Raw genomic sequence first — 12155 nt, 5'->3', positions numbered from 1 at the left:
GCTGTGAGCAGGAAAAGAAGCTTAGTGATTTTGGGATTGGATGATCTTCTAATAGTTTTATATTTATTGGCCAATTGGCATTATGTACATGAGGTTTGGATTTTGTTCCTATTAAATTATTGGAGATCTGTTCATAAAGAAATTGTTGAGGTATTTTGGATATATTTGATTTAATTTTTAAGGATAAATTTTAGTTACAAAGAAGGCCTTGCACACTTGTAGGGTGCTTACTTTATAAGCATGCGGCAGTTGTCACGTGCCTATCTTTATGGTTGGGTTTGAGGCGTGACAATTTTACTCTAACTTATCTAAGTGTGGAACAGGAGTAAATGAAGCGCAATAAACCGATAACTACTCTAGTGCATAAACATGAAAAACAAACAATAAAAGTAAAGCACAAGAGTAAGGGAAGAGAGATGCAACCACAAGATAACACCAAGACGTGTTATCAAAGAGGAAACTGAAGAAATTGGCGAAAAACCTCTCCGCCGCCCTCTAAGCGGTGAATCGATCCACTAGAGAATAAAGTTGGAGTACATGAAAGACCCTCCGAGCCTAGTCAACCCAATATACTTGAGCCCTCCAAGCTCTTGCTTCCAATTGACTTAACGAAGTCTTATCTTCTTTAGCTCTCTGGATCCCGCAATATGCCCAATTGCATCCGCCAAGCCTCACAAGCTTCTTTTGGCAAATCCCCAAAGCTTCCCATGCTCTAAAACACTCTCTATACTCTAAAAAGGTGTGGGTTGTGTTTGGGTATAAATCTCCTCTCAAGATATGACAATGGGAGAGGGAAGGAGAAGAGGGTAAAATGATTTCTCACTAAGGATGAGTAGCTCTCTCTCTCTAAAAGATGGGTGTGTGTGCTATAGAAAACCTATTTAAGGTTTTTCTCTCTGAATGGCCTCCTTACAATTTCTTTGAGTAATGAGAGTATATATAGTATGAGTAAAGGGTAAGAAAATAACACTGAAAAATCCTCCAAGCAAAAAGTTTTGTGAATACTTCGCGGGAAGGCCTTACCTACGAGACACTTGTGAAAACGATAGTCTGGCACGACTCTTCAGCTTCCAGCATGTGCTTCTCACTTGCCCTTTTCGCAGGATACTCTTCTCGCTAGTTAGTCGCAAAATTGCATTGATTCTTCATTTCATGCTTGATTCTTCACCAACTTAATACTAAACCCAATACAATAAAATCCCACAAAATACAAGGAATAAAATTAAAGCAAATACAACACTTTTTATCATGGAATAAAGCCAACACAAAATATAGTTGTAAATCACAACTTTGCAATCCCCAATCCTAGCATTCATCTATCAAAGCACAAGTATATATCAACAAAGGTAGCACACAGAAGACATATTAATCAAGCACATCAAAGCATCCAAGTGTTATCGACACTCAAATTGCAAGCTTTCGTAAGAAGAGACTTATGTTTCCTAAATACCATAAAATAAAGATATGTATGAAATAAAGAAAACACAAAACAAATTGGAAGTAGAAAAATAAATGAAAATTAAAAATTAAAAAAAAATTGTAGATTTTGGTTTACGAATGGTTCATTGGTTCTATGGCTTTTATGCTTTGTAGTTCTGTCTTCCAAAAAAAAACAAAATAATAACAAATAAATAAAGAGATTAAAAAAAAAAAAAACAAAAACAACAACAAAGCTTGTCAAATTAACCATTTAAAATAGAGGAAAAAGTAGTGGGAGAAAGAAGAGGTGCCTTATAGGGGTGAAGACTGCAAACAGTCCTATTCCTTATTCTTCTACTTCTACTCCTCTAGAATGAAGTGGCGTCGATTTCAAAGTTGTGCAAGAAATAAATTACAAAGAGAGAAGAGTGTAGAGATTAAAAAAAAGGGGGAGGGGGGGTTTCATTGTAGTTTTTTTTAGGAAGGAATATAAAGGATGCAAAATTTGTAACTTCCCAGGAGTCTAAACATTGTGTCTATAGTTTAATCAATTGATTTTAAGGTGCAAATATCTTTTATAGTAGTCCATCTGGTGCAATAGGAAATGTGTAGGAATAAAAAATAAATTTCAAATTATGGTGGATAAATATGTAAAGCAAAATTATATGTAACGTTAAAACCACCCAAGATGAATGTGTAAAGTCAATAATCTATTTATATGTGTGTGTGTGTGTGTGTGTGTGTGTGTGTGTGTGTGTGTGGAAGAAAGGGGGAAATAAACATATCTTGATGATAATTTGATTGAAAAATAAAAAATAGATCTCATATTTTGTCACCCCAAAAAAAGGTTATGGTGATAGTCGTTGCATGAGTAGAAACATGTGTTAGGCCAGTAGATTGTCGGCTAGCAAACCATGAGATAAAGTTGGTATTAAGTGTGTTTTACTTTTTAGAGAGTTTTTGAAGTCCAAGACTTATGCCTAGAACAACCCAAGAAGAAAGAGGTTTTTGGAATCTCAATACATAGCTCAAGAAGAAAGAAGTTTTTGAAATCTCAATATACATATCAATTGATTGTGATAAGTTCAATGCATGCCTTGATACCTATTGTTCGATCAAGAATCACGGATACAAAATCCAATTTAGGTCTATTCATTCATCCAATCTCTAACATTTATTGCCCTACTTGCTAGAATATATGAGGACTAAAAATGACAACAAAATAAAGATTTTTATAGATATGTTTTGCACATGCAAGGTTTTTGTAGCCGAGTTCTCACTCAACAACAACCAAAGAAGATAATAAGATCGATGATCAAAGGCTATAGTGAAAACCTTCAAGGTGAATCTTCAAATTCTGACAAAGCATTCATTTGTACAAAGTTTGCTAGAAAAGAGTCTAAGGATTTTGAGTTGCATGTGGTAAAACTGTAAGTACTATTAAGGGGAACTGTAGAATTAAAGATGATTCTATTATAGAACTTTGATTCTATTCAGTGGATCTGTTTTTTTAGAGGTTAGTGGTAAAGAATTTTTTCCATTTAGAACTTTTCTTTTCGTAACCATATTGCTTATTTTATTTACTTTTTGCATTTATTTGTTTACCAATATTGGTTTGTACTTATCAAAACTACGAGAAATCTAATTAGATCTCAAATAGGAGTCTAATTTTATGTTATGTTTTCCATTCAATTTTCTTAATTTTGGTGCAACTATTTACTACACTACAAAAATCGAGTCCAATTTAATTTTCTTAATTTTTTATCCTAAATGAGTTATCAAATGAGAAAACCATAGAATTTAAATTAATAAACCTTAAAAAAAAATCACCAACATTGATTAATTATTATTATTATTATTATTATTAAATAGTGGTTAGACAAATTAAAATTGAGAATTTAATGGATAACAAATTCAATTTTTTTTTTTTTCATTTGCTTCAAATAAAATTGTATTTATTTTATTAGTAGCTATTTTATATATTCAAATATACAAACATTATATATATTATATAAATTTGGTAAAATTTTAATACTCATTTAATCATGCTTATTTGTAAATGTATCTTTTGCATATACACGAGGTTACAAACTAGTTAACCATAAATTGAACGTCGAACAATAATTGGTTAATTAATTTGCTGGCTTAAAATTAGTTAATTTCTAACAATCGGGGTCTAAATCTCTAACAACATGTCTAGGAGAGATCGGTTACACAAACAACAATGAAGTTGAGTTCCCAAGCATTGTTAGGCTCATACAAAGTCAAATTTACACTAGAAGACTCAAAACTGCAAGTTTTGTGACATTGGATAATGACCAAGTAAAACAAAGATCATCTTTGCTCTCCTAAAGGTAAGGAGGTTCATACAATGCCTCAACGAGTGATCAACCCACAAGGGAGAGGCGCCAAGTATAAATACTTCATTTGCTCCACCATTTAGTTCCCACAATTGAACAAACAAATAAGATCCTTTGTTGAGTCATAAAATGGCAAACACCAAGTACTTGTTTCTTCAAATTTCTTGCTTCATCCTTTTGTTATCCTTGTCTCCTTCATATGCTCATAACAAGAGCCACAAAAGCATGCCACCTCCTGCTGGTTTCCAAGCAAGAGTTGATTTCAAAGGTTGCTTCAACAAGGTTTATGCTTTTGGCGATTCTAACACAGACACTGGAAATGCTTACTACTTGGGTGCTCTCAAATCCTTCATTAGCAATTTATTCTCTCAAGCTTGGTCCCCATATTCCTCACCAAAGAGTTCAAACTTATCTGGTTATCGACTATCTAATGGCCGCTTGGTCATTGATTTCCTATGTGAAGCTCTCCACATACCGCACTTGTCAGCCTATAAAGACTCTTCCGCAAACTTCTCAGGTGGTGCAAACTTTGCAATAGCCGGATCAACGGCTCTTTCAAATGATCTATTTGGTCATTTCAACTTTGGTAATCCCCTAATGTGGAAACAAAATCCAGAGAGTATACTAACTCAACTTGATTGGTTCGATAGCTTTGTTGGGGAGAGAGAATGCAAGGGAAAAGATGAGGATGCATGCAAATCAGAGCTTGGGAAAGCTCTCTTTTGGATTGGTGAGATGGGTGGCAATGACTATGCTCGTCTTTTTGCCTCTTCCATTGGCCCTGCTATTGTCAATAACCAATTCACAGAGCAAGTTGTTGATCACATCTGCACAGTTGCATTGGTAAGCATTGATAAACTACCATTTATGTCAAAAGCTTAAATTGATTTAAAAATTATGAATTTAATAATTTAACTATTATTCTAACAAGCATAATATTACAAATAGAGAAAGAAAGTAGCATATAGCCTTAACTTGTTATAAGGAAAAAAAATAGTATCTCAATGAGTTCTTCCAACCTAAACATTTGATCAAGACACTTCAGAAATTGGTGCATTGCATATAAGAGAAAGAATGAATGTTATGGTAAGTTAACGTTGGAATAGTCATATTAAGTCTGCTTTCTTTTGACAGGCGCTATTGGACAAGGGTGCAAAGTTCCTTGTTGTTCAAGGGTTACCACCAATAGGGTGCCTTCCATTGCAGTTAACAACATGTCCCTCAAATGATCGTGATCAAAATGGGTGTTCAGCGAGTGCCAACTTGGTAATAAAGGGTCACAACGATCTTCTCCAAAAGAGGTTGGATGAAATTCGAATCCATTACAAAGATTCTATGATCCTCTATATTGATTACTACAGTGCATTCAAAACAATACTGGAAAAACACCAACAGTACCATTTTGAAGAACCCTTCAAGGCATGTTGTGGAGTTGGGGGAGGACCATTCAACTATCTACCAGACCTCCTTTGTGGAGCTTTTGGCACCTCTACTTGCAAGGACTCCAGCACCCACATTAACTTTGACGGGGTTCACTTGACCGAAAATATGCATCTACACCTCTCTAATTTCTTCTTCAACCAAGGCTTCTGTAAACCATCATTTGCAGATTTGATTAAGAAGAAGAAAGGCCTATATTAAGATGTCTGATATTGGCCTTTCATTTCTCTTTTTAGCAACTAATATCTGAAGGCTGATGCCTATTGCTGCTAGGTACATTAGTAGTAGGCTCCTAATGGTGGCATTCGGAGAGCTGGATAATATTTCTTGTTTCAAGATAATTTACTATCTTTTTACCTTATTATTGTTATTATTTAAAAGTTACACGCATACCTAAGGTCTTGAACCATGGTCCCATTTTTTACTTTACACTTGTAAGGAGAGGAGGTGTCAATTGTTTCTGTTGTATGAGATTGATCCCATAAGTTATCAACCATTTCCTTCCGTTTTCTTTTTCTCACTTAACCAATGGGTTAATTATTCTGTTCAATGGCAAGAAGAAAATACAATTATCCACTTCTTCTTCTTTTGTGTATGCAGTTATTCTCTTGAATCTTTTTTTTTTTTTTTTTTTTTGGAGAATCTATTCTCTCGAATCTTGATACTACAGATTTTTTTTTATCTACACACTAGTCTCTGAGCACGTGCGTGCTTTAGAGGCGTTTTCTATTTTTTTGAGTAAAGATTAATAATTTGTATTTATTATAATTTAGAATTTTTTTTTTCAAACAAATAAAAATGAAAAACTTTAAAGATAAATTGTTAATGTAATTTCTTTTTTGAACGTAAAGAAAAAAATCATAAATTTTAGAAATTCTTTTTTTGAATTTAAAATGAAATTTGTTATTTGACATTTATGACCTTATTTCTAAATGAAATTACCATTCATTAATGAAAGTATTTTATTTTTGAACCACATAAAAGTCTAGTTGAAATAGCGGAATCCTCTTGTACATAGTATAAATAAGTCCTGTTGCTGCGTTGTTGAAGAAATTGGGCCTTTAGACTTGCAACAGAACCATATTTCTCCTCTAGGTAACTGAAACTTTCTTTCTGGGTAACCATTGTTTAAAGGACAAAAATCAACATGTAATAATGGGATTGGGAGGATATCAAAAGTCAAGGATATAGTATACGAACATACCTAATATCTGCATATAGTAAACAAAATATGATCCTTTGTGATATGAACATAGAATAATCAATTTATGGCTTCATAAATAACTCATAAATAACAATGAGGACTACTGTAAGTATTTTATCTATTTTACTTTCTCACATCTAACAATAATTGTTTTATTTTAGTTTTTAACACAGTAAAATAATATAAACACTACAATAAAATAATATTTCATTCAACAACCAAAACACAACTACAACCAAAAGTAGTGTGAACGCATGGTAAGTAGTGGTAAGTAGTGTGAACGCATGGTGGACATTGGGAGAGACACATAGAGGTAGTGAGGAGAGACAAAAGCAATGTGAACGCAAAATTTAAATAAAAAAAAATTACCTTTCAGCTACTGTGCATAGCCAAAAGTAGCTATGCACTATAGCTGACCTAAAAAAATATAATTTTAGCTCTACTCTTACAGGGTACATTTTGATATTTAGTGATACTAAAAATAACTATATAATTATTTAGCACCACTATTGCTGGTGCTCTAACAATCAGAATATGTCAAATCTTCGGGCATTCAAATGTGAAAACTGTTTGGTGGTAGGTTGTTTCAGCATAAAGAGAGAGAAAATAAACTATTGTTGCTACTGGAATAATTGTGGCATGTGCCCTTCACACGGAAATAAGCTCACAGAAGTTAGCTAGCTATGGCACAATAATTTAGGAGTCACAATTAGTAGCTCAATTAACTAAAAGTAATACAATATCAAACAGTTTGGTTCAACAACAAAGGTCAGAACATAAAAGAAGCCAATCAACTCCAATAAATTCCATATCAATTTGGTTTGACATGTCCTGCCAGTTCTATTTCTGTCTGTGACCATTGCTCATTTATTATCATCTACGTAGTCAAGACTCAAAAAGCAGCTCAATTTTTCGTGGAGTCAAAATGGGGTTATTTAATATTAAAAAAAATATATATATATATATATATATATACTAACGAGTGCCCTTAGGACACTAGTTAAGAATCCAGTTAAATAAAGTTTTTATGGGAAAAAAAATAATTAATATTTTAACAACTTTTTTCATTTCCAATCAAAGTGATTTCAAAACTTTCCTACAATAGATTATTAACGAGTGCCCTTAAGGGCACTCGTTAGTATGACCCTAAAAAGAAAGACAATTAAGGGCATTCGTTAGTATGACCCTAAAAAGAAAGAATAAATTCTGAGCAAGCATATTAAATATTACTCATAAAGGCAGTGGAAAAATTGGCCCATACCAATTTTTTCTTTTTTCTTTTTTCTTTTTCAATTTTCTGTTGGAAGAACCTGATATGGTGGGAAAATAGCTAGATAAACTATGAAAGGAAAGGGGCTTGGTTGAATTGCTTATAAGTGGAAAAACAAATAGAAACAACTCTTCTAGATTACTAATGGAAACTGTGTAAAACTGAAAGGTTTAGAAAATTCAATCAAAGACCTTTATAAATGCATGGGAGCAGCAGTTTAAGAAAGCGGGCTCGGGTAAGGGTGGCTTAGCAACTGACATATTGTTCTAACAAAGTTTCTTGACAGCTAATCCCTAACTAATCAGCCAAGACAATTTCTTGCTTGTGCTGTTACCAAAAGTACAAACTTTTAAATGTTACAACTACAAACAAACAATTCCAAAGTCTAACAGTTTATACAATGATGAACTGCATCATAAACTAATCATAAAAAACCAGTATAATGTTGTAATGCTCATAGGTTGTGACTAAGCCACTGGACTTCAAGTGCCACACATCAAAATAGCAAGAAGAACCAGCATGAAAACAGAGCTAAACCTAAGCATTGAAGAACTTGTGATGCTAAATTTTAAGTTCCCCCATACTCTCCCCATTCAAATTACTTTTTGTGACATTGATATCAAATTCTAACAAACATTACAAGTAGCTTGCAAATTTGGCAAACAAGCGAGCCAACATATGCACAGATTAAAGGTTGATCATGTGGTTTGACAAGATCAGGAAGCCAAATTCTGAACATGTTTTGCATAGATTTCTCTTCAGTGTCACACAAATTTTTGCTGGAAATATGTGTATTTCAATGTGCATTATACCGAAATTTTAGTAGATTATGAAGATAGACAACAAATTTCAGGTAAAACAAATTTACCATTAATCATGATGAGTGTCGTACATTGAAGTTTATAGTTGTAAAACAAGTACAATGGAGAGCTTGTGACTGTGTAAAAATCCCAGAGAATTTTCCCTACCAGACTCTTTTCACAGTTGAAGGTCGGCCTTTTCTATCTGCAGTCTGTACACATATCTTCTCATTTACTACAAATCAAATTAGGTATTCATAATACACTAAAAATAGGGAATCTGGGTAATCTTTTGGCAGGCTGTTGATGTACAGGTAGAATCGCAACACATCCTCCTTAGAAACCGTTTCAGCATCAACAACATCATCATTACAAGTGAGCACCCATAAGTCTTCTGAATTGACTCTCTTTAAGCTGCCACGACAAAAAGGGCAGGACTCTGATCTTGTGTTCCTGCAATTTGGAAAGAACACCACGAGAGCAAATAATAATTCCTGTTAATATCAAGTATTAGTCGTGTTAGCATAAGAAGCATAAGAGATATAAAATTAAAACAGTAGTTACCAATTGCGATAGCATTTGATGCACATTGAATGACAACAATTAGGCAAGACCATTTTGGTGCAAGGCTCCAAGCAAATCCCGCATTCATCTTCTCTTTCCAAATCGACATTGGTGAGTCTTCCATCTCCTTCCAGCCTCTTTTTGCATGAAATTTCCATTCGCAGATTCCCTTCTTTAGTAACATCAAAATCCTCCAAGCTACCATGGAGCCGTTGAAGTGATGGTAATATAACAGCTGCAATTTGGATTTTTTTGGAACAAAGGTCAGAATATATGCATAAACCATAATAATTGGCAAATTGCCTCTCTTTTTTCTTCTTTCTGAGCACAAAACATATTCATAAGTAGGCAATTAACATACCATAAAAGTCCCTAATTGTTGCCTTCCTTCCATGTGTAGATATGTTTGGTCTGCCATCTGTATATACCTGTTAATATAAGATGGTAAGCTACAAATTCATGCCCAAGTTATTTAAAACAAAAATTGCAAACTTTGTCATAACCCACAGCTACAACAAGGCTAACATTAAAAGAACCAACCTTGTATACAAGTATGTGGAAAAAGTTCAGATATCTGGGGAGCAGACATGTGCAAGAACAATCCAGCCACTGTAGTAAAAACAGATAGAGAGGAGCCAATTGATTGTACACCAATTTCATTTGAAGACGTGCACCACTCTTGGCTCTTGGGATTACAGCAGCCCTAAAAATCCAGAATCCTAATTTAGACAAAAGTTGGTTTAATAAAGCAGCATCTACCTTTACACTCAATCAATTCACCAGCCATCAGTTCTTTGCACTAAAGTAATGAGAGGTACTAGGCATGAAAAAAAAAAAAAAAGTCCTAATCAGGTGTTGACCCCATGGATTTTTTTACCTTCTAATAATTCCAAGAGGAAACAAATTAATTTAAAAAAAAAATCATCAGATAATAAAAATTACAGCATAAAAATAAAACCATAACACAACACTTAAATGGGTTCTGCTTCTTTTCTTTTTTTCTCCATCAATTAGCAAACAAACTGAACAATTTACCACAGGTTGATCATCAAAAGGCCCAAAGCCTAAGTGCCTAACCATACAAAATTATAATTAAAAAAAAAAAAAAAAAGAACAAACCCATATAAAAAAACACACTCAAAAAACAAAAACTAAAAACTCACAGAGCATTAGCATGTTGTATATCAGCCTCCAAGACTTTCAAGGAGTCCTGGTAAGAAGACCTTGCAAGCTCATAATACATCATCTCCATCTCTAACTCTCTTCTTCTTCTTCTTCTTCAGTTTTACACAGCAAACAAACAAAAACCCTTCTCAGAATTGATGTAAAGCACTTATCTTTCTCTCTCTCTTTTTTCACTTGGGAACCTAATCCCCTCCACCAAAAGACAAGCACAAAAGTAAACAAAACAACAGAGAGAGAGAGAGAGAGAGAACGAGTGGGTATGTCTATTTCTAAGTTTCTTTTTTCTTTTTTTATAAGACAACACCAAACCTCTTTTTCTATTTTATCTTATGTGGGTAATAAAGGACGGCTTCGAAGCATGTCTGTGGTTTTGGCTTGTCCTTTTATGGTCAGAGGAAAAAATGCATACATATATATGTGCTTGATATGATAATGAATGAGAAAATTTGGTTAAGAAAGAATGCGTTTTTTCTTTTGTATGACTATATGATGATGGTGATGGATAAGAATAAAGATAGAAACTTGGGAATACCCCCACACTTGAGTTCTTGTTCTTATCATAATAATCCTTGCTTTTTTGGTTGGTTTTCTTTTAATACTTTAATAATGTTGCTTTTTTTTTAAAAAAAAAATTTGGGTTGCTGAAAAATAATAGTATTAAATAAGATTGCTAAAACTGCTCTTGCTTATTATAATTACTATTTGTATAATCTTCTGTTATTATCTGTTATATTATATTATAGGAGTAGCTCTAGTGCAGAATATTAATATATATATATATATATTACCAGTCTGTATTGCTATATAATAATTATATTTGATAGGCTTAATAAATAATGCAAAACGTGGCATTATATAATATTGATGGTTCTAGTGCGTTAAATTATCCAACACCACTTGATCTAGGGGTCCATTTTCATTGGTTGATTATTCTCAAATAGATTGCTGCTATCTACTTATAAATGCCTAAATGAAGCATTGTTGAGGTGACATGACAGTTGGGTATTTGATACGAAATTTGGGGTCAAATCTTATTTTAGTTCCTATGGATTGGAATCGAACACACATGACTTATATATCTTATTTTGGAAAAGGTAATGAATGTCTTAAAAGTATTAGTTTAGAAAATATTTTTAGAAGTATTTTATGAAAAAAGTTAAATTAACTTTGTTGACCTTTTTTTTTTCTTAAATAATTTATTAACTAATGCCTTAATAACACCATTAGCAGAACCTATCTTATAAATTCAAGTTTATTATTTTTGAGTTTTTTTCAACTGCGTGTTGATACATGAAATTTAATTGAGGAGGAGTTTTAAATCTTTAATTTTTATATTAGAAATATCAGAAATTATCAGAACTATAATGCCTTCGGCACTGATAGTTGTAAATTAATCATCACTTCAATTATATTTTCTTGATGATTGTTTAATTATTTATAACCATATTGTCTTTTGGAGAAAGAAAAAAATAGTGGGTGACGTACCAAATAAACTTGAAAACGAAATATATTTATTGTAGTTTCTCACTTTCTCATGGCTCATGATCCATTAATTTAATTCTATTCTTCTTCCCCCCACCCCCCCCCCCCCCCCCCAAAAAAAAAAAAAAAAAAAAAATCCTATTCTCTAGAAATGGTTCGGTATGCCATTCTCATGTTGTGTTGGTGGTCCAACTATATTCAACTAAAAACCTAAAGCTTGGTTCATAGGTTGGGCTAATTCACAGTTTGTTGGGTAATCCAACAAAACCCAATCTGCATAACTTTTAGAGTCACAAGTCACAACCCAATCTTGTGCTAATAAGTGTAGAGTTAGAGGCAGCTGGAAGCCACTAGATCACATGGCTCGTGATCATGGCAACTACCCATATGGTGAGTCAAACCCAAATGGCCCCAGCAACTGCCAACAGGTT

At 33.3% G+C, this 12155-nt stretch overlaps 2 protein-coding genes across 3 annotated transcripts; one reads left to right on the top strand and one right to left on the bottom strand.

Annotated features, from left to right (window-relative positions):
- The first annotated feature begins 537 nt into the window (after nucleotides 1-537).
- On the top strand, nucleotides 538-5420 carry LOC126719756 (GDSL esterase/lipase At3g48460-like). Its single transcript, XM_050422277.1, has 3 exons — nucleotides 538-592; nucleotides 4030-4622; nucleotides 4914-5420. Exons 1-3 carry the CDS (start codon nucleotides 538-540, stop codon nucleotides 5418-5420), a joined length of 1155 nt encoding a protein of 384 aa, XP_050278234.1.
- Nucleotides 5421-8540: 3120 nt separating this feature from the next.
- On the bottom strand, nucleotides 8541-10623 carry LOC126718306 (E3 ubiquitin-protein ligase AIRP2-like). Of its 2 annotated transcripts, none has more exons than XM_050420430.1 (5): nucleotides 10221-10623; nucleotides 9598-9760; nucleotides 9419-9485; nucleotides 9058-9292; nucleotides 8541-8946 (listed from the first exon to the last, which is right to left on the bottom strand). In XM_050420430.1, the coding sequence occupies exons 1-5, from the start codon at nucleotides 10307-10309 to the stop codon at nucleotides 8736-8738; spliced, it is 765 nt and encodes a 254-aa protein (XP_050276387.1). In that variant the 5' UTR covers nucleotides 10310-10623; the 3' UTR covers nucleotides 8541-8735. The 2 variants fall into 2 exon arrangements, with proteins under 2 accessions (XP_050276387.1, XP_050276388.1); XM_050420431.1 differs by having other exon boundaries at nucleotides 9598-9776; nucleotides 10221-10621.
- Nucleotides 10624-12155: the final 1532 nt, after the last annotated feature.

The sequence above is a fragment of the Quercus robur genome, chromosome 3 (assembly GCF_932294415.1).
Source record: "Quercus robur chromosome 3, dhQueRobu3.1, whole genome shotgun sequence".
NCBI lineage: Eukaryota > Viridiplantae > Streptophyta > Magnoliopsida > Fagales > Fagaceae > Quercus > Quercus robur.
Note: the sequence above shows the minus strand (reverse complement) of the source record. Positions and strands in the feature narration are given on the sequence as shown.

Bases quoted from the DNA above. Each gene is read 5' to 3' on its own strand.
- LOC126718306 (XM_050420430.1), bottom strand. From the start codon at position 10,309: ATGGAGATGATGTATTATGAGCTTGCAAGGTCTTCTTACCAGGACTCC. The intron at 9,761-10,220 runs GTGAGTTTTTAG...CTGGATTTTTAG, and splicing joins ATACAACATGCTAATGCTCT to GGCTGCTGTAATCCCAAGAG. The intron at 8,947-9,057 runs GTAACTACTGTT...TCCAAATTGCAG, and splicing joins ATCAAATGCTATCGCAATTG to GAACACAAGATCAGAGTCCT.
- LOC126719756 (XM_050422277.1), top strand. From the start codon at position 538: ATGAAAGACCCTCCGAGCCTAGTCAACCCAATATACTTGAGCCCTCCA. The intron at 593-4,029 runs GCTTCCAATTGA...CTGGTTTCCAAG, and splicing joins CTTGAGCCCTCCAAGCTCTT to CAAGAGTTGATTTCAAAGGT. The intron at 4,623-4,913 runs GTAAGCATTGAT...TTCTTTTGACAG, and splicing joins ACATCTGCACAGTTGCATTG to GCGCTATTGGACAAGGGTGC.